General features: G+C 47.4%; 1 protein-coding gene across 1 annotated transcript; it reads right to left on the bottom strand.

Moving 5' to 3' along the window:
* Window positions 1-2,068: 2,068 nt before the first annotated feature.
* LOC141198717 (uncharacterized) lies at window positions 2,069-18,726 on the bottom strand. Its single transcript, XM_073663135.1, has 6 exons — window positions 18,581-18,726; window positions 18,272-18,451; window positions 18,074-18,197; window positions 17,897-17,994; window positions 17,618-17,708; window positions 2,069-3,940 (listed from the first exon to the last, which is right to left on the bottom strand). Exons 1-6 carry the CDS (start codon window positions 18,656-18,658, stop codon window positions 2,892-2,894), a joined length of 1,620 nt encoding a protein of 539 aa, XP_073519236.1. The 5' UTR covers window positions 18,659-18,726; the 3' UTR covers window positions 2,069-2,891.
* Between the last annotated feature and the right edge of the window lie 8,783 nt (window positions 18,727-27,509).

The following is a 27,509-nucleotide window of genomic DNA, read 5'->3' as shown; positions in this document are numbered from 1 at the left end:
GTACCCCACTTGAGACATTCATCCAGCTGGATGTGAAGCCATTTACAACCACCCTTTGAGTCCGATCACTAAGCTAGTTATGAATCCACCTAACAGTTGCCTGGTCCATTGCATACTTGGTCATTTTTTCAATAAGGATGGTGTGAGATACTTTGTCAAATGCTTTGCTGAAGTCAAGATATACTATATCTACAGCATTTCCCTGATCCACCCAGTCAGTGATTCTGTCATAGAAGGAAATTAAGTTAGTCTGACAGGACTTGTTAGTTACAAACCCATGCTGACTCTGGTTAATCACTTCATTCTTATCCAGGTACTTACATACATGTTGTTTAATAATTTGTTCAAAGATCTTTCCTGGTATAGAAGTCAGACTCACCGGCCTATAGTTCCCTGGGTCCACCTTCTTCCCCTTTTTGAAGATAGGAACAACATTTGCTCTTCTCCAATCTTCTGGGACTTCTCCTGTTCTCCAAAATTTTTCAAAGATTATGGAGAGTGGTTCTAAAATTTCTTCTACGATCTCCTTCAGTACTCTGGGGTGTAATTCATCTGGACCTGGAGACTTGAACTCATTTATGTTAGCTAAATATTCCCTCACAATCTTTCTGTTTACAGATAACTTGGATTCCTCTATTCCTTTAAAAGGAACATGGTTAGGACTAAAACATTTTCTAATGCAGATGGCACGAGAGTTTTTGACATCAGGCAATATATCTCTTGTAGCAGCGTTGGCGTCATTTATCATGCCACCTGTGGATGTGGGCTCATCTACGTGGGGCTCACGTCTAGGGAGTTGAGGAGACGCGTGAGGGAGCACGTTTTGGATAATTTGGGGGCTGGGGAGGTGGAGGATGTATCATCACTTCAGACCCTGCCAAGACATTTTAAGCAATATCATCATTGCGACCCTAAGAGTCTGCAGATCTGTGGCATTGATCAGGTCCATTTGGGCCTAAGAGGTGATGATGTAAAGAAGGCATTGGTCAAATTAGAATGCCACTGGATCTATAGATTGGGAACTATGTCACTAGCAGGCCTAAACGAATGATTGAGTTTTTCCCCCTTCCTCTAGCCATTGGTGGTTGTTTGCCCACTCCGTGTCTCCTCTTCCTTGGACGTGAGCGCCCTCGGGGTATGATCCATGCTCTCTTGGCTACTTTTATCTATGGGTTTTACCTATTAGATTTAGCATGTTCTTTGACTCCTCTTGTGATTGCCCTCAACATGATTTTTATAAGTCCTCCTACCTAGATGCCTCCCCCTGGTGTACTTTGAGGGGGGCAATTAAAAAATCCCCACCCCATCCCCCCACTCCCTATATATACTGGTTTAGTATTAATCAAATAATAATTTTTTTTTATTGATTTATCTCTGCATTTCTGCCCTATATTTCTCTCTTTTCAGTCTGTCTTTTAGTAAGTGTGTGTTTTTATCTTATTTTTTTAGCTCACTTCTATTTCCCCCGGCCTCTCTCTGTGTCTGGGGCTTCATCAGACCATTGGAAGAGAACCTGATTGTTTTTGATGACAAATTGGTTGGATCAAATTGAACTCTTTCCCTTTAAGGATAAGGAGCGGACATGGACACCTGTTTAGTATGGACATTTACTGCAATATCATCTGTTATGTATTACATGGATGACCTTTTGGTGCAGGGTGAATGGGGTAACACTTGTCACTCCACCGATATGATGTATCTCTTCCTTTGTTGTTAAGTAGTCTGTCCTGCTCCATATTTATTCCTTATATGCTCACGATCGATTCCTGTGGTCCGACCTTGTGCGCATGCGCCGGATGCTGTGGTCATGCAGCTGCGACGTGGTCTCGGGTGGGCGGCACCCTGGAATATGTGACGTCAGTGGGGGAGTTCCCGCCCACTGACGCCGCCTGAGACCGCGCCGCTGCCCCCAATGTCTGCTGCAATGTGGAGACATGCACCGTTATTGGTCAGTAACTGATTGCTTAACATGGGACCCATGTGTATATATAAGAGGCCCTGAATCCACACACATCCCACCACGCCCCCTGAGGAAGTACGGAAACACGTGTCGGGGCCTCCCCTGACACTGCTGATTATCTGTTTACTTTCACTAAGTATGTCTTACTTAACCCTTTCCATGTGATGCTTGTACTTTTTATGTGTTGCTGAAAAAACATCTGATGGTTGTCTATACTGTGACTTGTTACAGGTCACTTGATCTATGTCATTATAACTTTTTCTATAATTTTTTTCTGCACACATTGCTTGACTTATGGATTGTATGGGTTGGACTATGTGACCTATTATAGGTCCAATGTGAATTGGATACCAGCTGTGTCTCCATCTACCCCCTGCTGCCTCACATGCCCATGTTATGCCCTTTCACACATGTTATTTATACCTATGTGTTCTCTTTTTAAAAAAAATATATAAATAAATCATTGATCTTTTTTAGTCTAACATATGGTGTTTTGATTATGTTACTTTGGGGTTTTGAAAATACCTATGGTCTCTCTGGTTCATATAACTCCCAGCATGCCATAGAAGCTGAAGGACATTCTAGTTTTTTTCCCTATTTTCCACCTCTAAAACCTGGGTGCGTCTTATAGTCCGAAAAATACGGTAGATCCGTAGTGGCATTTTTAGTTGTGCAGCTAGGGCCTTTTTAGTCAGTACAGAGACTTGTTGGGTGTAGTTGCGGCATTCTCCCCTATGTGGGTTCTCCGGTGGCTATCAAGATGCACTTTCTGGTTAAAACATTTCCCACATTTTGAACATGAAAATGGCTTCTCCCCTGTGTGAGTTCTTTGATGTTTGATAAGAGTTGATTTCACTGTAAAATATTTCCCACATTCTGAACATGAAAAAGGCTTCTCCCTTGTGTGAGTTCTCTGATGTGCGATAAGATTTTATTTCTCTGTAAAATATTTCCCACATTCTGAACAGGAAAATGGCTTCTCCATTATGTGAGTTCTCTGATGTGCGATAAGATTTGATTTCTCTGTAAAACATTTCCCACATCCTGAACAGGAAAATGGCTTCTCTCCTGTGTGAGTTCGCTGATGCATATTAAGATGTGATTTCTGTGCAAAACATTTCCCACAATCTGAACATGAAAAAGGCTTCTCCCCTGTGTGAGTTCTCTGATGTTTGATAAGATTTGATTTTTTTGCAAAACATTTCCCACATTCTGAACATGAAAATGGCTTCTCCCCTGTGTGAGTTCTCTGATGTGTGATAAGAGTTGATTTTTCTGTAAAACATTTCCCACATTCTGAACATGAAAAAGGCTTCTCCCCTGTGTGAGTTCTCTGATGTGCGATAAGAGTTGATTTCTTTGTAAAATATTTCCCACATTCTGAACATGAAAAATGTTTCTCCCCTGTGTGAGTTCTCTGATGTATATTAAGATGTGATTTCTGAACAAAACATTTCCCACAATCTGAACATGAAAAAGGCTTCTCCCCTGTGTGAGTTCTCTGATGTGCAATAAGAGTTGATTTCTCTGTAAAACATTTCCCACATTCTGAACAGGAAAATGGCTTCTCTCCTGTGTGAGTTCTCTGGTGCCTTACAAGATCTGATTTCTGATTGAAACATCTCCCACACTTTGAACAAGAAAATCTATTCTCCGCTGTGTGAATTTTTTGATGTTTAAGAAAAGACTTTTTGAGGGGAAAACTATTTGTATATTCTGAACGTGAAAATGGCTTCTTTGCTTTAGGAGCAATTTGTTTTTTAATGCTTATTTTGTGACTTTGATTTTCCTTAGTAGTCAGTAATGAATCAGAAGACAGATCCTGTTGCAAAGGATCAAATGAGAGACCTTTGCTGTGAAGGGATGATGGTATATCTGGAGTAATGGCATTCACTTCAATTGTATCCCGTGGAATCTCAAGATCATCGGATTTAAAAATTGAAGATGTCAGCTGTCCCTCTGATCTCCTGGTACAGTCATCTGCCAAGAATAAAACCAATTATTATTTAATAAAAAATCCTTGAATTTTATATTTTTGAACATTTCTACTTAAACTGTCCGTAAAAAAGGCAAGTTATATAAAAAATGCAATTATTCACCAGGACAATGACAGTTCACAGTCTAATAGAAAACCTCATAGGATGAACCAGTAGATCGTAGTGTTCAACTGTTTGTTCATTCTGCCTCCCAAATATGGAATAAAAAGCCACCAATGTTATGTAGGCGAAAATAATACCAATAAAAACTTCTATTCATCTCACAAAAAAACAAGTCCCCACTCAGGTCCATCATCTGTCAGTGGAAAACAGAGGTTTCCACATTATTAGTGGATCAAATGCTCTTGAAAAGCAACATGGCTTCCATAAACCAATCCAGCAATATCCGCTCTCCCAAAGTCAGATCTCCCCCTCGCTTCTGAGCCTTGCAGTGTGCCCAAACCGCATTTAGCCTCCATGTATTTGGCATTGATATAGTGACAACAACTCACTTAATTTACGGAGCACAATCTGGGCACTATGTGTTGGGTAATAAAATGGTATATTAACAATTTTCACTCTCCAACATCCACTGCGTGCTAATTTCTGAAAAGTGACTGTGGAGTCAAAATAGTCACTACTCCTATAGATTATTTCACTGAGGGTTATAATTTCCAAAATGGAGTCACTTTATGGGGATTTCTACTGCTCTGATATTCTGACATTTTGTCATATTAGGGCTTCTGCAAAAGGTGTGTCCCATCTCCTCTGGGTCGTCAGCTTCTCCTTCTGCTTCATCTCCTCTTACATCTGCTTCTCTCACCAGGAGCCGCCTTATTCATCCTGCAGGCGGCGCTGGTGATGGAGGAGATGTCAGAATCAGAAGCTCTGGGGGGCGCAGGCTCTGTCCAGCCACTAAGATTAGGGTGCCTGGGACCAGTAGTACCATCCAGTCTGGCAGTATGGGTGTGTGTGCTGTCCAGCTGGAGTAATCTGCTCCCTGCTTTAGCCAACTGGAGAGCACCACACCCTACTAAAGCTGGAAGCATATTGCCAGAAGCAGCCAGATACAGCCTTGTTCTCCTCTGGTTCAGTCCTCTGTGCTCAGCTCCCGGCTTGTGTATTTGTTTCCTGTTGTGACCTCGGCCCGTTTACTGACTAATCTTGTGTCTTCTGATTTTGTATTTTCTTTGACCTCCTGGTTCTGACCCGGCCACTTGACTATTCTTCTTCCCATCTCACGCCACAGAACAGCAGGTAACACCGTGGCCCAAGCCTAGGGGTCTCTGTGTAAGAACAGATCCATGTAGAGGGGTTAAAGGGTGATGAGCAAAGTAATTTGTGAAATCTGTAAACAGGGTAGATCGTGCCAAGCCTGTTTGTGGTAGCCATCTTTTGATCTTCCGGGTGACCATGACCAGTGCCCCCAATACATTGTGTCTGCAAACTATTCCAGCAAAATCTGCATTCCCAATAGCTAAATGGCGCTTCTTCCCTTCTTAACCTGCCATGTGCCCAGACAGTAGTGTACAACCGCATATAGGGGATTGTCGGATTCAAAAGAAGTTGGAAAATAATTTGTAAGCTCCATTTGTTTCCTATTATCCTTTGTGAAGAATTCCAAATTATCACCACATAAAGTGACACACGTCAGATTTGAAAAATGGGTTCTGATTAGGAACACAAAACTGGGGAGGGGGCTGTGATTTCTATATACTGAACAATTGCCCTCCTGACGTCCAAGGTATGGAAGGATTTTTCCTTTTCATTTTTGGGGGACTGGCAGAAAGACGGCAGTATTATCTCTTGATTCAGGTTCGAACTGGACACCACCTTAGGGAGAAAGGAGGGGTCCAATTTAAGAACCAATCTGTCTTCCAGAATCTTAAGGTATGGGTCCAGAACTGAGAGGGCCTGGATCTCGCCTACCCGTTTCGCTGTAGTAACTGCCACAAGAAAGGCTGATTTCATAGAAAGCAGGTCTACTGATGTTTCTTCTAGGGGTTCAAAGGGAGGCTTACATAAAGCCCTCAACACCAGGTTCAGATCCCATGGCGGTACTAGACTCCTTATCGTGGGTTTTAAACGAGAAGTTGCTTTTATGAACCTTGATATCCATGGGTGGTCTATTAAGGAGTAGTCCAAAAAAGCACTTAGGGCCGAGATATGAACTTTTAACGTATTTGGCCTCAGACCCTTATCAAATCCCTCTTGGAGGAAATCCAATAACGTTGGAATATTGGGGTGAGGCGAATTTCCCACAGACTGACCTGCAAAGCTACAGAACTGTTTCCAAATCCTAGTATATGTAACAAACCTGGCGGCGTTCTTGCATAGTGGTCCATCTCCCACTGTGCAAGAGCGCGCACTTGATCTCCAGTCCAGGGTGTCTCTCTGGCTTCCCTCCATGCTGTCTGTTTGCTTCTGTGTCTGCTGCTTAAGGGCGGCGCCCGATCACTTCCTGCTTTTTGTACCTGCTGCAGGCACACCCTTTGTGCGTCCTCAGCCTATTGCTGTCTGTCACCTGGTATTTAAACCAGCTGCCCCATTAACCCAGGCCTGAGCATCTTGCCCTGTCAGTTGGCTTTTGTCTCTGACATGCCAGGTCCTGTCTATATTACCTGTCTTGCAGTATCTGTTCCCATGTCTGTACTGTGTCCTATCTGTGTACCTTAACCTGCAGTCTGTACTCGTTCCTTGCCTGTTCGTTCCGCCTTCCTGGAGGCTGTATTTCCAGGCCAGTCTGAACACGCTCCTTGCCTGTTCGTCCTGCCTCTCTGGGGGCCGTATTCCCAGACCCGCTCCTGTATTCCGCTGCAGTGTCGGTCTCCTCCGTACACTCAGTTCCAGTCTGAACTCTCTCCTATCTTTTACCTGTTTTTTCTCTATGTCCGTTCCTTTCCTTTTTCTGCAGAGTCTGAACTCGTACCTACTCCTGCTCGTTGTCACTGTACTTCCGTTTGTGAGTTTGTGGTCCACTCGCTACTTCTCTGCAAGTACCCTGTGGGTATCTGGTTCTGCCTTTCCCTTCTAGTCTGTTCCGTGTGAACAGAGCCCTGTTCCTTCCGCGTCTGCGGTTTTCGCTTTGCTCAGCTCTGTCCACCGCGTCTGCGGTTTTCGCTTTGCTCAGCTCTGTCCACCGCGTCTGCGGTTTTCGCTTTGCTCAGCTCTGTCCACCGCGTCTGCGGTTTTCGCTTTGCTCAGCTCTGTCCACCGCGTCTGCGGTTTTCGCTTTGCTCAGCTCTGTCCACCGCGTCTGCGGTTTTCGCTTTGCTCAGCTCTGTCCACCGCGTCTGCGGTTTTCGCTTTGCTCAGCTCTGTCCACCGCGTCTGCGGTTTTCGCTTTGCTCAGCTCTGTCCACCGCGTCTGCGGTTTTCGCTTTGCTCAGCTCTGTCCACCGCGTCTGCGGTTTTCGCTTTGCTCAGCTCTGTCCACCGCGTCTGCGGTTTTCGCTTTGCTCAGCTCTGTCCACCGCGTCTGCGGTTTTCGCTTTGCTCAGCTCTGTCCACCGAGTCTGCGGTTTTCGCTTTGCTCAGCTCTGTCCACCGCGTCTGCGGTTTTCGCTTTGCTCAGCTCTGTCCACCGCGTCTGCGGTTTTCGCTTTGCTCAGCTCTGTCCACCGCGTCTGCGGTTTTCGCTTTGCTCAGCTCTGTCCACCGCGTCTGCGGTTTTCGCTTTGCTCAGCTCTGTCTACCGTGTCTGCGGTTTCGAATTTGTCTCTCAGTCTGTACTGGACCCTACCCAGCCTGTGCTCTAGTCTGCCTGTTCCTGTATTCCCCGGTGTGGGTCAACAGCCGTGTCCGGAGTCTGACCTGGAGTAGACCCTGGTTCCTCTGCTCGGTTCCTCCCTGGTGCACTGGCGTCGTATGCCGTCGTGCGACCGGATCGGGCAGATACTTAGTTACGCCCCTCCAGGCACTCTCCAGTTCATGGCACAGTGGAATCACTACATAAACACGAACACGCCAGTCAGTCCGGGCGTGTGCATTACAGCATGCTCAGGCCATGGTTCCCGTTGAGCCCCACGGCCTTCGCTCTCTGAGAAGTTTTCCAGCGAATACATGCATTAAAATAAATAAATAATTTTTTTTTTTTCCCTTTAGCTGAGTTCCAGGCGAATTACGCACCCGTCCAGATGGATCTATCTGCTCTCGTTCCTGCGGATCCGCTACGTTATTATGGGGATCCAAGACAAAGTCGTGCATTTGTGGAGCAATGCATGCTACACTTCAAGTTCTACCCTCTATGTTTTCCCACCGATCGGGTTAAGGTGGCATTCATTATGTCTTACCTGGCGGGTGATGCCTTGGAATGGATCAACCCCCTATATGAAACACAGGATCCGATCCTCCTGGACCTAATGGCCTTCCTGGTGGCCTTTCTAATGGTCTTCGATGATCCTAATCCGGAGGCTCCTGCTGAAGCTTCACTTCCCAATATCCCGGAGCAGCCCCAATGGGTAATGTGTGTGGGTAGCGCAATAGTCCTCCAGTCCAATGAGACTACTGCCCACCCAGAATCCTCACAGGGTGACTACGCTTTCCGGAATACTTCTCCCAACCTCAAGAGGCAGTCCAGACGTGCTAGGCGTAGAGGCAAGCGGTCACGCCAGGGTCTGTCCTCCCTGAGACCTCCTGACCCCAACCTTGAAGTCCCTACTGAAGCTTCATCTCCCTGTATCCCGGAGAAGCCCCAACGGGTAATGTGCGTGGGTAGTGCACCAGTTCTCCTGCCCGAAGAGACTTCTGCCCATCCAGACTCCACACAGGAGAACTTCCTGCACCCGGCATCAGATGCTTCACCCACTTTAACCGGTGTGCATGTCCAAGGATGCTCCAAAGCTGTGGTTACCTCAGAGTCTGTGCACCTCTACTACCTGGCGGAGGACCCCCTGTTGCCTCCTGAATCCTCCGGGATACCACTCGATGACAAATGGAGAGAGACTTCTCTACACCCGGTACTCGATACTTTGTCCGCTTCGTCCTGTGAGCCTGACAATGGGTACCCCAAAGTGGTAGTTACCTCCGAGTCTCTACACCCCTCCGACCAGGGGGAGGACCTCCAGTTGTCTCTAGAACCCTTCGGGGTGCTACCTGGTAGCGAAAGGACAGAGACTCTCCTATACTCTGTACCTGATACCTCGCTCGCTTCGTCCAGTGAGTCCAACCTAGTGTACTCCGAAGCAGAGGTTACTACCGAGTCTCTACACCCCTCCGACCAGGCGGAGGACCTCCAGTTGTCTCCAGAACCCTTCGGGGTGCCACCTGGTGGTGAATGGATAGAGACTTTCCTATATCCTGGATCTGATACCTCGCTTGCTTCGTCCAGTGAGTCCGACCTAGTGTACTCTGAAGCAGAGGTTACCCCTGAGTCTCTACACCCCTCCGATCAGGCGGAGGATCTCCAGTTGTCTCCTGAACCCTTCCGGGTGCTACCTGGTAGCGAATGGACAGAGACTTTCCTATACTCGGTACCTGATATCTCGGCTGCTTCATCCAGTGAGTCCAACCTAGTGTACTCTGAAGCAGAGGTTACCCATGAGTCTCTTCACCCCTCCGACCTGGCGGAGGACCTCCAGTTGTCTCCTGAGCCCTTCGGGGTGCTACCTGGTAGCGAAAGGACAGAGACTCTCCTATACTCTGTACCTGATACCTTGCTCGCTTCGTCCAGTGAGTCCCACCTAGTGTACTCCGAAGCAGAGGTTACTCCCGAGTCTCTACATCCCTCCGACCAGGCGGAGGACCTCCAGTTGTCTCTAGAACCCTTCGGGGTGCCACCTGGTGGTGAATGGACAGAGACTTTCCTATATCCTGGATCTGATACCTCGCTTGCTTTGTCCAGTGAGTCCGACCTAGTGTACTCTGAAGCAGAGGTTACCCATGAGTCTCTACACCCCTCTGACCAGGCAGAGGACCTCCAGTTGTCTCCAGAACCCTTCGGGGTGCCACCTGGTGGTGAATGGACAGAGACTTTCCAATACTCGGTACCCGATACCTCACCTGCTTCGTCCAGTGAGTCCGACCTAGTGTACTCTGAAGCAGATGTTTTCCCCGAGCCTCTGCACTCTTCTGACCCGGCAGAGGACCTCCAGTTGTTTCCTGACTCCTCCGGGGTACCACCAGATAACAAAGAGACAGTGACTTTTTTTCACCCTGTACCTGATAACCTGTCTATTTCTTCCTGTGAATTTGACAAGATGTACCTCGAAGCAGAGGTTATCCCCGAGTCTCTATACCCCTCCGACCAGGCGGAGGACCTCCAGTTGTCTCCTGAACCCTTCGGGGTGCTACCTGATAACGAATGGACAGGTACTCTTCTATATTCGGTACCTGATACCTCGCCCGCTTCATCCAGCGAGTCTGACCTAGTGTACTCCGAAGCAGAGGTTACCCCCGAGTCTCTGCACTATTCCGACCCGGCGGAGGACTCCCAGTTGTTTTCTGAATCCTCCTGGGTACCACCAGATAACAAGGTAACAGGGACTTTTCTACACCTTGTACCTGATACCTCGCCCATTTCATCCTGTGAGTTTGACAAGATGTACCCCGAAGCAGAGGTTACCCCCGAGTCTCTGCACTCCTTCAACCCGGCGGAGGACTTCCAGTTGTCTCCTGAACCCTCTGGGGTGCTACCTGATAATAAGTGGAGAGAGACTTCCCTGTGTGCTGTTCCTGGTACTCCACCTGTTTCGTCTGTTGCTGAGGATGGCTGGATAGGAGGTAGCATCCTAGCTACCCAGATGAGACCAGTTTCTCCAGTGGACAGTGGAAGTGATCTCCTTGAAGTAAAGGATTGGCCCTCGAATTCCCTGCGGAACATTCTGGCAGGCCTGAAGAAGAGGGTGCGTAAGGGGGGGGGGTACTGTAACATACCTGGCGGCGTCCTTGCATAGTGGTCCATCTCCCACTGTGCAAGAGCGCGCACTTGATCTCCAGTCCAGGGTGTCTCTCTGGCTTCCCTCCATGCTGTCTGTTTGCTTCTGTGTCTGCTGCTTAAGGGCGGCGCCCGATCACTTCCTGCTTTTTGTACCTGCTGCAGGCACACCCTTTGTGCGTCCTCAGCATATTGCTGTCTGTCACCTGGTATTTAAACCAGCTGCCCCATTAACCCAGGCCTGAGCATCTTGCCCTGTCAGTTGGCTTTTGTCTCTGACATGCCAGGTCCTGTCTATGTTACCTGTCTTGCAGTATCTGTTCCCATGTCTGTACTGTGTCCTATCTGTGTACCTTAACCTGCAGTCTGTACTCGTTCCTTGCCTGTTCGTTCCGCCTTCCTGGAGGCTGTATTTCCAGGCCAGTCTGAACACGCTCCTTGCCTGTTCGTCCTGCCTCTCTGGGGGCCGTATTCCCAGACCCGCTCCTGTATCCCGCTGCAGTGTCGGTCTCCTCCGTACACTCAGTTCCAGTCTGAACTCTCTCCTATCTTTTACCTGTTTTTTCTCTATGTCCGTTCCTTTCCTTTTTCTGCAGAGTCTGAACTCGTACCTACTCCTGCTCGTTGTCACTGTACTTCCGTTTGTGAGTTTGTGGTCCACTCGCTACTTCTCTGCAAGTACCCTGTGGGTATCTGGTTCTGCCTTTCCCTTCTAGTCTGTTCCGTGTGAACAGAGCCCTGTTCCTTCCGCGTCTGCGGTTTTCGCTTTGCTCAGCTCTGTCCACCGCGTCTGCGGTTTTCGCTTTGCTCAGCTCTGTCCACCGCGTCTGCGGTTTTCGCTTTGCTCAGCTCTGTCCACCGCGTCTGCGGTTTTCGCTTTGCTCAGCTCTGTCCACCGCGTCTGCGGTTTTCGCTTTGCTCAGCTCTGTCCACCGCGTCTGCGGTTTTCGCTTTGCTCAGCTCTGTCCACCGCGTCTGCGGTTTTCGCTTTGCTCAGCTCTGTCCACCGCGTCTGCGGTTTTCGCTTTGCTCAGCTCTGTCCACCGCGTCTGCGGTTTTCGCTTTGCTCAGCTCTGTCCACCGCGTCTGCGGTTTTCGCTTTGCTCAGCTCTGTCCACCGCGTCTGCGGTTTTCGCTTTGCTCAGCTCTGTCCACCGCGTCTGCGGTTTTCGCTTTGCTCAGCTCTGTCCACCGCGTCTGCGGTTTTCGCTTTGCTCAGCTCTGTCCACCGCGTCTGCGGTTTTCGCTTTGCTCAGCTCTGTCCACCGCGTCTGCGGTTTTCGCTTTGCTCAGCTCTGTCCACCGCGCCTGCGGTTTTCGCTTTGCTCAGCTCTGTCCACCGCGCCTGCGGTTTTCGCTTTGCTCAGCTCTGTCCACCGCGTCTGCGGTTTTCGCTTTGCTCAGCTCTGTCCACCGCGTCTGCGGTTTTCGCTTTGCTCAGCTCTGTCCACCGCGTCTGCGGTTTTCGCTTTGCTCAGCTCTGTCCACCGCGTCTGCGGTTTTCGCTTTGCTCAGCTCTGTCCACCGCGTCTGCGGTTTTCGCTTTGCTCAGCTCTGTCCACCGCGTCTGCGGTTTTCGCTTTGCTCAGCTCTGTCCACCGTGTCTGCGGTTTTCGCTTTGCTCAGCTTTGTCCACCGCGTCTGCGGTTTTCGCTTTGCTCAGCTCTGTCTACCGCGTCTGCGGTTTCGAATTTGTCTCTCAGTCTGTACTGGACCCTACCCAGCCTGTGCTCTAGTCTTCCTGTTCCTGTATTCCCCGGTGTGGGTCAACAGCCGTGTCCGGAGTCTGACCTGGAGTAGACCCTGGTTCCTCTGCTCGGTTCCTCCCTGGTGCACTGGCGTCGTATGCCGTCGTGCGACCTTGGTCGGATCGGGCAGATACTTAGTTACGCCCCTCCAGGCACTCTCCGGTTCATGGCACAGTGGAATCACTACATAAACACGAACACGCCAGTCAGTCCGGGCGTGTGCATTACAGTATAGATGGCTGACGTTACTGGTTTCCTACAGGCTTGTAGAGTTGTAATTACCCGATGAGAAAGGCCCTTAGAGGCTAGGATCCGCCTCTCAGGTTCCATGCTATCAATTGGAGGAATTGGATGTTCGGATGTAACAAGGGACCCTGCAATAGAAGATCTCTCCTGGCTGGGAGTCTGAATGGGTGATCCACCGCCATCCTGTGTAGCAGAGGGAACCAGCTCTTTTTGGGCCAGTAGGGCGCTATCAGAATAAGAGCTCCCCTCTCCTGTTGGATTTTCCTTAGTACTCTTGAGATGAGAGGGACTGGAGGAAAGGCGTACACCAGTTTGGTCCCCCACGATTGAGAAAGGGCATCTATTCCTTCTGGGCTGTCGGCTGGGTCCAAGGAAAAAAAAAGCGCTGCAGCTTCCTGTTTTTCCTTGTTGCGAACAGGTCTATGAACGGGGTGCCCCATCGTTGAATGATTTGATGAAACACCTCCGGATTCAGCACCCAATCTGAGGAACCAACTCTTGCTCTGCTGAGAAAGTCTGCTACCACATTTTCGGACCCCCTTAGATGAATAGCCGATATTGAAAGGACATTTCTCTCCGCCCAGTAGAAAATTCTTGACGCCAAGGATTGTAACCATTTTCCTCTTGGACCTCCTTGTCTACGAAGAAAAGCGATGGTGGTGCTGTTGTCTGAGAAAATTTTTATATGATTTCCTCTGAGCAAATGCTGGCATCTTTGAAGAGTCTCCCAGACCGCCTTTAGCTCTCTGAAATTTGACGACCTGTGTTGTATCTCCTTGGGCCACATCCCTTGTAGATGTCTGTTTCCTATGCTTGCTCCCCAGCCTTTTTGGCTGGCATCCGTATGGATCTGGATTGAAGGAAGAAGGATCCAGTCTACTGCGTTTTCCAAGTTTGAAAGGTCTGTCCACCAGGAAAGGGAGTTTTTTAGCTCTCTTGACAGTCTCATTTTCTTGTCTAACCCCGATGGTCGTCTGTTCCAAACTGACAGGATCGACTTCTGTAACGGCCTTGAATGGGCCTGTGCCCATTTCATGCTTGGAATGCATGAGGTCATCAGTCCTAAGATCCGCATGGCGTATCTGATTGAGGTGGTCTTCCGTTTCTCAAAGTTGTAAATTTCCAGTTTTATTTTTTCTCTTTTCTCCTGGGGCAAGGAGGACTTTTGAAGACTGGAATCTAAGAGTACCCCTAGAAATACTTTTGTAGTACTTGGATGGAGGCTTGATTTTTCCCAATTGATGTTCCACCCCAAATATTCCAGGGTTTCGATCGTATGCTCTTGTTGACTGAGAAGAAGAGACTCTGACTCAATATATCGTCCAGGTAAGGGATGATTATAATCCCCTGTGTTCTTAAGAAGGCCGCTACTTCTGTCATAACCTTTGTGAATATTCAGGGGGCCGAGGAGAGACCGAAGGGTAGGCAAGTGAACTGAAAGTGGTGTACTGTGCCTTCCTGCTCTAGAGCGAACCTTAGGTATTGCTGGTGACTTGGGTGAATTGTAACATGGTAATATGCATCCTTGAGGTCTAGGGTGCACATTACCGATCCCTTCTCTATCAATGGAATGCTGGCTTTTATAGTTACCATTTTGAACCTTTTGTATTCCACCCACTGGTTTAAGGGCTTGAGGTTTATAACCGTACGGCGTTTGCCCGAGGGTTTTAACACCGAGAAGAGGGAGGAATAATGGCCTAAACCCTGCTCTGAAGGGGGGACCTGTTTCACCACGTGTAGGGATTGAAGGACTAATATATCCTGCCATAGACTTTTGAGATCTACGGGGGAGCGAGGACGAGTGATTTGGAAACGACGAGGGGGGGTATGGGAGAAGTCTATTTTGAAACCTTCCCCTAAGGAACGCAGGATCCATTGTTTTTTTTAATGGACGCCCACTTGTCCTGAAAGAAAAGAAGCCTGCCCCCTACTCCAATGGTGTCATGGTCTAGCTGGGGCCCCAGAGGTGACCTGATCTGCTTTGTCCTTTCCTCCCTTCCTGTAAGACCATCTCCCCGTCTTACCCTTACCCCTGTAATCACGTTTATGGGATCGACGGGGTCCACGAAAGGGCTGGTATCTTTTAACCCTAAATCCTTTTTTCTAGTCGGATGCTCTTTCTAGGATCTCGTCCAACACTGGACCAAAGACCCGAGCACCCGAAAAGGGGATTGAGCACAATTTATTCTTTGAGTGGCTATCCCCCAACCACGTCTTTAGCCATATCGCCCGTCTAGCTGTATTAGATAATACGCTACATCTAGCTGCGAATCTGACTGATTTGGCCGAGGCATGAGCCATGAATTGAGTTGCCAGCTTTAACATGGGAAGAGAGTCTGATAGCATCTCTACAGGGGAGTCCGACCTAATTTGATCTGACAGCTCGTCTAACCAAAGGCACATGGATCTTGCCACTGAAGTGGCAGCGATATTTGACTTAATTATGGCTGCTGAGGCCTCCCAACTCCTCTTGAGCATGCTCTCTGCCTTCCTATCCATTGCGTCCTTGAGGCAAGAAGAGTCCTCAAAGGGGATGGATGTTTTCTTAGCCACTTTCGCTATTGGAACATCTACTTTAGGGATTTCCTCCCAAAGTTTGATGTCCTCCGGATTGAAAGGAAGACGGGATTTAAAGTCTCTTGGCACAATGAGTCTTTTCTCCACTTCTTCCCATTCCTCCATAATCATTGATTTTAAATGCTCATTTACAGGGAACACTATTTCTCTGAGTTCTCAGACCTGCGAACATTTCATCTTGTCTGGAATGGGAGACCTGAGTGTCCTCTAAGTTCATAGTATGCCTGATGGACCTTAACAGCTCATCCGTATGTTCCGTAGAGAAGACCTATTTCTTTCTCTCTTGTGAGGGTAACTGAGAGAAGCGATCCTCATCCTCTTCTAGACTGTGCTCTGATGCGGAATCTGAATATTCTCCTTCCTCAGACGCCTCTTCCCTCTCCCACCTAGGTCTTTTCTGGCGAGGAGAGGGCTGAACTATTTGGGGTGACGGCTGTGTACGGGAAGGCATGAGGCTCGAGACTGTACTCTGGACCTCCTCACGTATCAGATCTTATATCCGTCAAAAAGGAAGTTTTTTCTTCCTTTAGGACCTCGGCTATACATTTTTTACACAGCCGCTTTTTATATGAGTCCTGAAGCTTTGTGTTGCAGTCTATACATCGTCTTGATTTCTTGGAAGAAGGTCCAGACCTCTGGGTTGCCCTCTCCTAATCCATAAAAAAATATAAAAGGACACCGGAGATTTACTATAAAACCCTGTCCTAGAATACTCTGATTTATCCAGAGAAGGGCCTAAGGCTGTACTCACACTGCCCAGGGACTCTGAAGGGGCCTCTGACCGTGAAGGATTAGCTTCCATGGTGTCAGTGTGTGTGTGTGGCTGAGGTGTACCCTTTTATAGGGTCTTACCTGATCCAGGTGGTAGCCACGCCCCAACGATAATTGTTATTCTTAATGCCCTGGAGGCTCACCACTGCCTCCGGGCACCTGTGCGTACTGGATGCCGAAGCCTCTTCTCAATGCCGGAAGGGAGAAGCGGCGTGCGCTCCACCCTGGAACGCACGCTGGCCAAAGCAGAAGTCCGCTCTTCTGACTCCGCCTCCCGGCCGGAAGTCTCGCACCGTGCTCGGCGTGCGTTCCACCCTGGAACGCACGCCGGCCCCAAAGCGGATGTTCCTTGATCACTCCGCCTCCCGCCGGAAGCCATACACCGCGCTCCTCCGTGGAGCGCACGCCGGCCCCTCAGCCGGTGGGATAGCGCAACGCTCAGAGCCCCCTGTCCGGGGGATACAGCGGCAAGCGGCGGTCTTCTGGCTGAGGGACCCCGCAAAGGAGTATCAGCATGGAGCCTCTGGACCGAAGGAAGGGGAGAGTTCTCAGACCCCCCCAATCCCCCTGGCTCTCAGGTAACTTCTTATCTTCGGAGAACCTCTCCATAGCGTCCTGTCCTGCTAGGGACAGGAAAAACATACTGAGGGTGTGATGGGGAGGGGGGGGAGGGGGGGCCTTTTAACCTCTCATGTGTTTCCTGTCCCTAGAGGAACAGAGGACTTAACTCCTGTCGTGCCGTTATGATGGACGTACTGGTAAAGATGTATATTACAGCCATCAGCCATGCACAGCTTAGAGATATATCATGGCACAGGAGTAATGTTTTTTGTATAGTTTATTGCAATCCTGTTTGAAGTTAGTTGGTTTTAAAAGATATTGAAAACTCAGGATAAAGGGAAACTCTGTTGTTATTGGACAGAAATTCACACTTGGCCCTCACTGCACATTTAATGTTGTCGATAATAAAAGTGAAGTTTGGCCAGAAAGACTGGCCCTGGTCTTGTAGGGACCATATGAGCACATTCAGTAGCACAGAAGGGAGAGAAGGTAGATTCATCCAATAAGATATCAGGGTTCTAGGAAGCCAACAGCATCATTACCCTCCGCTTTCTCTTACAGGCCCATCATAATATTTTTCTTCAAGTGATTTTCTCACTTGTCAGCACATTCTACGTACGCTGTCATTTGGCTTTGTAGTTTACAGATCTGGGCAGGTAACGGTCAGCGTCTCCTAATCCCAGGGGGTAGGGGTATTCTCCAGGTTGTAAGTTATATAGAAAAGGGCTTTTACAATTACACAAAGTAAATTGAACATTTTTGAACGGAGGAGAATGTTGTGGTCTAGCGGCAAAATGGTGATCACACAATTGTGACACAGCCGGACTACACCACCGATAAAGCAGCCACAGCTGGTGACTAAGAAGAATCTGTGACTTCTGTGTATTTAGTGGTTACTACTCACCTGGGTAGTCATATGTAGGAATCTCCTCTTTACACCACTCATCACCCCTCACATATGTCTCTGTAGTATTAATATGGATCAGATCTTCACCCTGAAACAAATATAAAAGTAGATGGAGAAGTCACATGTATGATCGGCTCTAATCCTGCCATCTCCACCGTTCTCATTACACAAGTATAAAACATATAATACTGGTGGATAAAACAAGACTGAGCACAAGACCTTTACAGCCGTCTACACATCATAGGGGAAATCTCATGACACCTTCTCTCCATCTACCTGATGATCCTGAGGAACATTGGGATCTTCTAGTTTACAGTCATGTGGAAGAAGAGGACGGGGACATCTCTCTGGTGTTGTCCTCTTACTGGATAGATCTGGAGGAAACACATACAGGGACTGAATTCATTCTTTACATACAGATAATTATAGGCCGTGTGTATTTAGTCCTATTACCTGGTGATGTGAGGGGCTGGGGAACCTCCATCATGACGTCCCTGTACAGATCTTTGTGTCCTTCTAAATACTCCCACTCCTCCATGGAGAAATAGACAGCGACATCCTGACACCTTATAGGAACCTGACACATACAATGATACAGTCATCTCCCCGATCCCTTCATAGTGTTGCTATATAATGTCCCAGCAGTGTCACCTCTCCAGTCAGCAGCTCAATCATCTTGTAGGTGAGTTCTAGGATCTTCTGGTCATTGATGTCATCATGTATCAAGGCTTGAGATGAAGGCCCCGTGAATGGGCTCAGGGTTCTTTCCCATCCCTCAGACACATGGACCTGATGGCGCTCACTAGAGGTTTTCTTCACTACTGTGTAATCCTGGTTATGGAGAGACACATTCATAAATCTCCCTCCAGACATTTTCAGAGTCCTCACCTCTTCAGTTCTGTCCATCTGTTATTCCCATAGATAAGAATGATGTAATGTGACGTCATCAGAATGTCTCACCTCTCCAGTAAGCCGGAAGAGGATCTCTAGGGTGAGGTGTAATATCCTCTCCACCATCTTGTCTCTGTCCATATCCATCTTTGATGGGGAAATCAGGAAAATTGTGTTATATAGAAGATCTTCACTGAGAGGATCCGATATTGTAGAGACCTGAATGAGAAGATGATGAGCCGATGTAACATCATAAAAATCCTGTGTAATAATACAACCATTGGAGATAACGAGGGGAAACATATGAGATTTATTATTTGACAGTATTTAGTTTTTTCTTTACATCTAGTAATAAAACCTATATATTTTAGGCCATAGATAATAAGCAATTTCTTTCTCGGAGTCTGCAGCTTAATACGTTTCTCATAGACCCACGGTCAGGGAAATATTGAGAAGATAATAACAATTAGTCCCAAACCCCATTTCCCTCTCACCCCTCCTTTATCCACCATTTGGGCCAACTGTTTCCATGCAATTTAACACACACAGCAGAAGTCACTTGTAGACAAATGCAGCACAAAAGGTGCTACTGACCCACTTAACATACGAATGCATCTCCTCTTAGCACAGACATGGGATAGACTGACACCTTCCATCAGGGGCAGAGTTTGAAGGAAAACTCATTTAGGCTTCAAAAGGGTTTAACACAAACTCCAGGATGTCCGGAGCTGATATGAAATATGGAATGTTGGAAGTTCCATAGCTCCGCTAATAATGGGCCCCATATTTTTAGTGGCAGAGTCAGCCAAGGAACAATATGCTTATTTTTTCGCAGCTGTGAGCCCCTCTTGGTAGCTGGGGTGCAAAAGTAACAAAATAACAGACCGCAACTATGTCATGTGTGGTCTCTAAAGGAAGGTAACGGAAAAAATGGTATTACTTCCGGGTTTCCGGAAGTAATAACCAACGATAAGTTATCCAACGATAAATTATCGCAAAAGCCAGATATTCTAATAAAAATATGGAGACTGGAGACCAGCCCACGTAATGTCATCCCAGGTACTGTGTGGGCAGGTCTCCCCTTAGGCATAAAAGAATCCACGGAGGATGGAGGAGTATTCGTTGCCAGGGGGGTATAGAGACTATAATAAATGGATCTTGTTCGATAACAGTCAAATCAATAAGTGGGGCGCCTCCCTTCAGCTAAACAGAATTGTCTCTGCGATCTGGCTAGTACGCAAGTCTTCTTTAATCCTGTTTTTATTGTGTAACTGTATATTCTGTACTGTATTGTCCCCTTTGTAAAATCCTTGTATATTTTTCATAACACTGCCTTCTTTTTGGATTAAATATAAAATGTAATAGTCCTGTTTCTTTTTTTCTGTAATCGTTCCCTCCCCCGAAGCCATATACCAGAACGCAGGCGTCCGACCAGGCCTGTATTATATTTCAAATCTGGACGGTGGTGGCAGCGAATAATAATAATTGGGTTATGGTGAAGCTGACAGTGACCATACAGAGGCATATACACATATTTTGACAGAGTGACGGCACCGGTGAGAGATTGTGTGATCTCCCCAGTGTCGTCTCTTTGTGAGTTCCTGACACTCACCTTCCATAACGCTAATTCTCATCTCATTTTCCGACACTGGAATTGGCATTAGCAATTCTGCAGGAGATATTCATTACAAGCAACATGAGAAATAACTACTTCATGATGAGGCAACATGTTCTACTATGGCTCAAAAACCATATTTGGCCAGAGTCCGTCACTGACTACTGCACCACTGGCCGTCTATATGAATGTTTCCCGTCTTCCCCAGACTGTAATCTTCTATCAAGTTAGATCTCAAGTCTGATTCACACACAGAAGTTTGAGGCTTTTATAAAAGCTGTTTTGTTTGCACAAACACCGTGGACAGAAATGATTTGATACTAAAGTCTACATATACAGTGTATTATGGGGTTTACTTCTGGCCTTAGGCTTTCCTATGTTACAAGAAAAAAAAACAGAAAAAAGCAGATATTAAAATGTTTCAAAAGAAAACTGTCACCAGCAATTCTTGTAAAAAAAAAAACATGCAAAAAGCAGAAGACACATTGTCATTTTTTAACATGTTAAACATTTGTTTCTGTTCTTATATGAACTCTTTTGGACACCAGAACATAGATGTACACTGCAAGGCTGGCACAGTTGCAGCTGCAATAAAATCCCTGGCAGTTTAACCACTTGCTCCTGCAAAAAGCAAACATGGCATCTAAGAAGGTGTGACAGAGTTTGGCTGAATGCCCCTCCTCCCCCAAGTGCTCAATAGTATGGGGCTGACTAGTTCCTACAATACTAATGTCCCGCAGAATGTAAGCCCGCAAGGGCAGGGTCCTCTTCCCCCCGTACCAGTCTATCTTTGTTAGTTTGTCTACTGTAGTGATATTCTCATTTTGTATGTAACCCCTTATGTACAGCGCCATGGAATCAATGGCGCTATATAAATTAATAATAATAATAATAATGGTGCCTGGGCCTGCAATGTACGAAAGTCTATTAGGCCGGGCCAGAGGTGGCAATCAATAAATTACCTTTTAACGCCCCCAGACACATTAGACTAAAGCTGCATGAAAGCACTGATTTCGGGGGGTTTGGTCAACTATATAATGTATTTGGGGGCCTCCCGACAGATGATGTCAGGGCAGAGAAGGATCTGGGATCCTGAATTTCAGAGGCTAAAATGTTTGTTCTTCCTGTAGATAATCCTCCGCTAGAGGAGTCTGGTGGTGACTCTCTCATACAGACCACAGGAAACCTGGAATATTTGTGTGTATGGAGGAGTCTGGAGAGATAGCCGTCTACCAAATGACCGATCAGTCAACACTTATCTCATGTGTATGGGGACATTACTATTGCACAGGCAGTAATAATACATGGCACTACAGTAGTACAGTGCATCACCTGAGCAATCAGAGGCTTCTGTGTTGTATGATAGCACGAATGAGAGTTGTTTAAAAATGTTTATAAAAAAAGGTTTAAAAAAGTTTTAAAGTGAAAATATCACAGTTTTAGCAAAAATAAATATTCATCACTATAGGGAAAATATGGATATAATGGGAAAATGGAGAGGGAGGTCAGCTCACTGTTTATTCAATGCACCTTGTCTGAAGATCACCGCATGGAGCCGCCCTGGTCAGGGACATTTCAAGGTCCAAGTAGAGAAAGTAGGAGAGATGGATTCTCCAGCATTCTCTATATTGTTAAAACCTCACATTTATTGTGAATTCATAAAAACTGTTGTGATGGCATACCACCAAGTGCCCACATACCAAACCAATGCTTACTCCTGATTTACAACATGTGAGCCTCTGTGATACTTTTATATCCTTCCCTTTCCTGGGTGTCCATTGATTACTGAGCACTTCTCAGACAATTTAACCCTGTATTGTATGGAAGAAAAAGATAATACACAAATACAACTCATGCATGAGACATTCAATAAAATCACTGGAAATCAAAGACAAATACAATTAATTGTACTGTAATATTAATCCTGTCTGATGTCCATTCCCTGTGGGGCTCTAGTGTGTAATTTAAATATCCAATATGACTTTCTATTTAAGATTTTTCTTTTCATATCTCCACCTCTTAATGGTTTATAAGACTTTTCTATTCCTAATATCTGAAGGATCTGATATCCCCTTTATGTTTTTGTGAAAAGTGTCTTGAAACCACAGACAGGTTTAATGTTGTGGGATTGATTGCGTCAGATAAATGTCTTCTAATACATGTTTATAGCGGAACTGACGTCCATCCCACATATTGCAGGTAACTCTTTATACACTCTATTAAATAGATGACCCCTATAGTGGTACAATTGATGAAATTGTGTATTGCAAATTGTTGTCCCATTAGATTTTCTTCAAATTTGTCGGTTTTATTAACATAGTTGCATGCTTTACAGGGTGTATGTCCACATTTATATATATAAACTAGCTATTGAGCCCGTTCTACACCCGGGTGGCGAGCATTTTTCTACACCCGGGTGGCGAGCACCCCCCATTCCTGGTATACGTGGCCTCCTCACCCCCCCAATCCTGGTATGCGTTGCCTCCTCACCCCCCCCCCAATCCTGGTATGCGTGGCCCCCTCACCCCCCAATCCTGGTATGCGTGGCCCCCTCACCCCCCAATCCTGGTATGCGTGGCCTCCTCACCCCCAAATCCTAGTATGGGTGGCTCCCTCATCCCTTTCACGCTGCACACATACAAAAAAAAAACAAAAGCACAAACTCACCTTTCTTCCCTATGCTCCAGCGCTGTGGTGTCCTGTTCAGCCGGGGGAGAGGAGTGTGGCGCCGGAGTACGCACGTGCCCATACCGCGCTGTCCGGTGCCATTTTGCTGAAGACACACTGCAAATGTGTCTTCAGTAAAATGGCACCTGATAGCGCTATGCACATGCGCCGATTCCGACGCCTTCACTACTGCCCCAGTCTCCGGCAAGAAGAGAGGCGCTGTGGCAACGCTCCTCCCGGTCAGGTAAGTATGGCGCCGGAGATCGCGGTATGTGTTCAGTGCCTACACACTCCTCTTACCCGTAAGAGCCAGACTGTGCAGGCGTGTCACGCTTGCGCAGTCTATAGAGGATTCAGACAGAGGGACGCTTGTACGATTATATTATAGATATATTCTTTATTTTTATATAGCGCCAACATATTTCGCAGCGCTTTACATACATTATCATCACTGTCCTCATTGGGCTCACAATCTAAATTAAAAAAAACCCTAACCAAGGATAATCAAGTCACATTGCATTTGATATTTGTTTCTTGAAAAAACCTAGGTGAAAGTTTTCCACCGAGTGTAGAAGCCTTTTTGAATACAAAACTCAAACAAAGTATGTAAAAAAATTTACAAAGTCTGGAGGACGGATCTCAGACATAAAAAAAAACTAAGTTTGAAAGAGATATCAAAGACTACGAGTCAAATTCAATTTACACATGGAAATGAAACAAACCAAGAGCTACTGTTCTGAAATACAGGTCACACAATAAATTCAAAGGAAATAGAGGAGAGCGGAGGTCAGCTTCACAAATCCTAATGTGTCCATGGGTTCCTCTAATCATAATTCTCTGAGGACTTATCTGATGCATCAGTGGGATCAACTAAAGACAGATGGAACAAAAATAAATTCTCAAGTATTCCCCACAATTCAGCACAAAACAACGGGCGGGCAGAAAGCTCAAATGTGGCGGGACATGTGCGTTCCATGCCGGAGTGCATCAAGGTCTCCTATCTGCAAATGCGCATGTCCAGAAGCATGCGATCCACGCCGGAGCGCTTAATGGTTTTGGATTGCATTCCACCAACATAGGATTTTTCTGTCTCTGAGATCAGCGTCATGGGAGACTAAAAACAAGTATTGCACATCCTCCCAATAGGCATGTAGATGTACTTTATCACTACATAAGATATGGGGTTATGGCCCACAGTATATTCCTAAATGGTCAAATTTGACCTCTATTGCACAAATAGAGATACACAAGGATCACCACACTTGTTAATTACAAATAGTATGTGGGAGATAACTGATAAGAAATAATTCTGATATAGGAGCTCAGATATCTCGATGAAGTACAACAATATGTGAACCTCATTCACAGGGAACTGAGTAGTAATGGGTAGAGTATACAATCCAAAAATGTAATCCAGAATGGGGCTGTATTCACACAAAATAGGCATAAGAAATTTGCTCATTGTGTCCCTTAGGGGCCAGTGAATCCAGTTTGGAAATCCACTCATTCTTTTTTGAGGATACATCTATTGTGATCACCTCCTCTCACGTTGGGTTTAATCATCTCAATGATACAAAAGGAGATGTCTTCGGTTTGATCTCAATGTACACTGTTCATGTGTCTCGCTAATGGGGTGTCCCAACCATGGCGTATACTGCCCAAATGCCTTTGACCCAACTTGCCCCCCACTCTGACCGAATGGAGATCCAGCTTTCCGATCACCCTGATCGGTTCGGGGTACATTTTCCCCACACCTCTTACAGGCTATGGGTACCTTCCTCCCATACTCCTGACAGACAGGGGGGGGGACACACCTTTCTTTTACCTTGCCCAGTTGTGGGGCCTACCCTTCCTACCATCATTTTTACCTTGGGAGCCATGCTCACTAGGGGGGAGCTACGACCGGCCATGTCACAGTCCGTCGTGACACTGGTCAGCGGCACGGAACCACTTTCCCTATGATCCCCATGTTTCTCCCCATCCCTGCTCATCACCTCTGGAGCTGTGCTAGTCATGGGACAGCTACCATTGACCAGGTCACTATCTGGAGTGACACTGGTCACCCGCACGGGACAACCTGCTTCCTGATGTGTCCGTGCCTGCTCCCCTTGCCCATAGCACTTATGCTGGCTCGCTTTAGGGGATCCTCAGCAGCATCACCCCGCAGGGTGAGGTGGCTGAATTCCCTTTAACACAACATACATTTTTATTATGCATGAAATTTACATTATTGTCATTACCGTCAATTGACAGTGGCATTACATGACATATCAGATCTGGGAGGGTGGTCAGGGATGTATCGGGCAATAAATTGTCCCAGATCAGTTCCCAATAGCACATTAGTGGGGAGAATCTCCAACACCCCCACTTCCCTTAACCCCCTCCCCGCATCCAAGTCCAGAAAAACTCGGGCTATCGGCAAATACCCTCAAACCCAGTGACAGTCAGGGTCTTCCCAGCAATGAGTTCCTCTGGTAACACGAACTAAGGGCGGATGAGGGTACATTCTGCGCCAGTGTTCTTAAGGCCAACAGCAACGGTGTTGCCCACAGTAACAGGTTGTAAGTTTTCCCGGGCCCTGCCAACCGCCTCACCCACATAAAGAATGGCTGCAGTAGGTCCTGGGGCCTCAGGTGTGGTGTTCATCTTCTGCCTCTCCGGGCAGACAAGGCTTGTGTGACCCGTTTGGTCACAAACATAACACTTATGGGAGTCAAATGCAGGCCAGGTGCTGGAAGATGGGGCAGAACCCGCTGAGGGCCAGCTGGTTGGAACACTGGGGGTGGTTGTGGGTTTACCCCCTTTCCAGCTGGCGGCGGCTGACTTACGCACCTCTGGTGTGCGGTTGGCCTCACAGGCATCTGCGATCTGGGCTGCTTTGGCAGCCCCCTTTGGCTCCCGGTCAAGCACAAACTGTTGAACTTCCACTGGAAGACCAAGAAACTGGTCGTTCACCATCAGATCCTTCAGGTCCTCGAAGGTGGTAACTGACAGTCCTTGGACCCACTGCTCAAAGTTGGTCCTGAGCCCATCCACCACGTCACTGTAGCAGTCATGTGGTCCACGTTGGAGGGCTCTGAACTTTTTCCAGTAAACCTCCGGAGTCAGCTGGTACTTTTTTTTAACCTGGCCTGCTTGACGGCCTCATAGTCTCCATCTTGTTTTCGAATTGGAGAAGCAAACACCTCCAGAGCTTATCCTTGGCGCCCTGGGGTTAAATACCTGGCCTACTGGGCTTCAAGCAGCTGGTACTGTCTGCAGGCTTTTTCAAATCCTCAGAGAAATGTGTTCAAGTCCCTGTCCTTTTCCATTACAGGAAAATGCTCCGGACGGGGTTTAAAGCAGTTGGTGTTGCCGGTCTCATTGCCCAATGCGGTGGATTTCGGCAGCTGGATTCGGGCTAACTCCAGCTTGTACCGCTGCTCATCTTGCCACTTTCGCTCAACAGCTTCTTGATCAGCTTGGGCCTGTTGCTCAGCTCTCTCAGCCTCGGCCTGTCGCTCAGCTCTCTCAGCCTCGGCCTGTCGCTCAGCAGCTTCTCGATCAGCTTGGGCCTGTCGCTCAGCTCTCTCAGCCTCTGCCTGTCGCTCAGCAGCCTCTCGGTCAGCTTAGGCCTGTTGCTCAGCAGCCTCTCGGTCAGCTTGGGCCTGTTGCTCAGCTCTCTCAGCCTCAGCCTGTCGCTCAGCAGCTTCTCGATCAGCTTGGGCCTTTCGCTCAGCAGCCTCTCGGTCAGCTTGGGCCTGTTGCTCAGCAGCCTCTCGGTCAGCTTGGGCTCACTGCTCTGCTCGCTCCTGGAATTTCAGGACCAGCTGCAGTTGTCCATCACGATTGTCTGCGGTGAGCAGCTCCAAGGCCATCTGCAGGTGGGGGTCCACACTACCCTGGCTGCGGGTCTGGCTGGCAATCACTGGTGGGACCCCTGCAGCAGTACCATCCGGGACTTGGCTGGCCACCCCATCATCCGAGCTCTGCAGCACCTTGCAACAGTTCAGCAATCATTTGGTGCCTGGTCTTGCCTGTGGGGTCGATCTGTCTCAGCTCACAGAGAGCAGTGAGAGTCTCCTTTGACTACTGGTGATACCAGGGCTCTTCACATGTAGCTATCATTGCCAAATAAAATATAGGACAGAAAAACAAGAGAGGGGTAGGGGATGCAACTGCTATACGTACAGATAATGTCCCAAATAAAAAAATATTAAAACACTGACTCTTATTTCTTAAAAATCTGCACAGTATTCTCGCAAGAACCGTTTAAGTTTTCAGTGACAGGAATGATTGCTCAATCCAACCACTGATGTTCTGTAATATCCCACCACTTGGCACCAATTTGTCAGGGTTCCGCAGCGACGCCACCAGGGAGATCACACAATATCTCACCGTTGCCGTCACTCTGTCCGGATTTCGTCAGGGAGTGGGGAGCACACGATCCCGACTATCCACTACATAGGTATCAGCAAGCGACCAGTGAGCATATGGCATCACATCTCCGGATTCCAACGCATGGAACATGTGTATATGCCGCTGTACGGTCACTGTCAGCTTCACGATAGCCCACTTAATATTACTCGCTGCCACCACCCTCCAGATTTGAACTATAATACAGGCCTGGGAGGACGCCTGCGTTCTGGTAGCGTATGGCTTCGTGGGAGGGAACAATTACAGCACAAAAGAAACAGCACTATTAAATTTTATATTTAAACCAAAAGGGAGGCAGTG

Source organism: Phyllobates terribilis, unplaced genomic scaffold (genome assembly GCF_046119375.1).
Source record: "Phyllobates terribilis strain yellow unplaced genomic scaffold, ASM4611937v1 Scaffold_99__1_contigs__length_5935540, whole genome shotgun sequence".
Lineage (NCBI taxonomy): Eukaryota > Metazoa > Chordata > Amphibia > Anura > Dendrobatidae > Phyllobates > Phyllobates terribilis.
The sequence above is the reverse complement of the archived record's forward strand: the minus strand, read 5'-3'. Positions and strand labels throughout refer to the sequence as shown.

Bases quoted from the DNA above. Each gene is read 5' to 3' on its own strand.
- LOC141198717 (XM_073663135.1), bottom strand. From the start codon at position 18,658: ATGGATATGGACAGAGACAAGATGGTGGAGAGGATATTACACCTCACC. The intron at 18,452-18,580 runs GTGAGACATTCT...CTCCATAACCAG, and splicing joins TCTTCCGGCTTACTGGAGAG to GATTACACAGTAGTGAAGAA. The intron at 17,995-18,073 runs GTAATAGGACTA...TGTTTCCTCCAG, and splicing joins CCAGCCCCTCACATCACCAG to ATCTATCCAGTAAGAGGACA.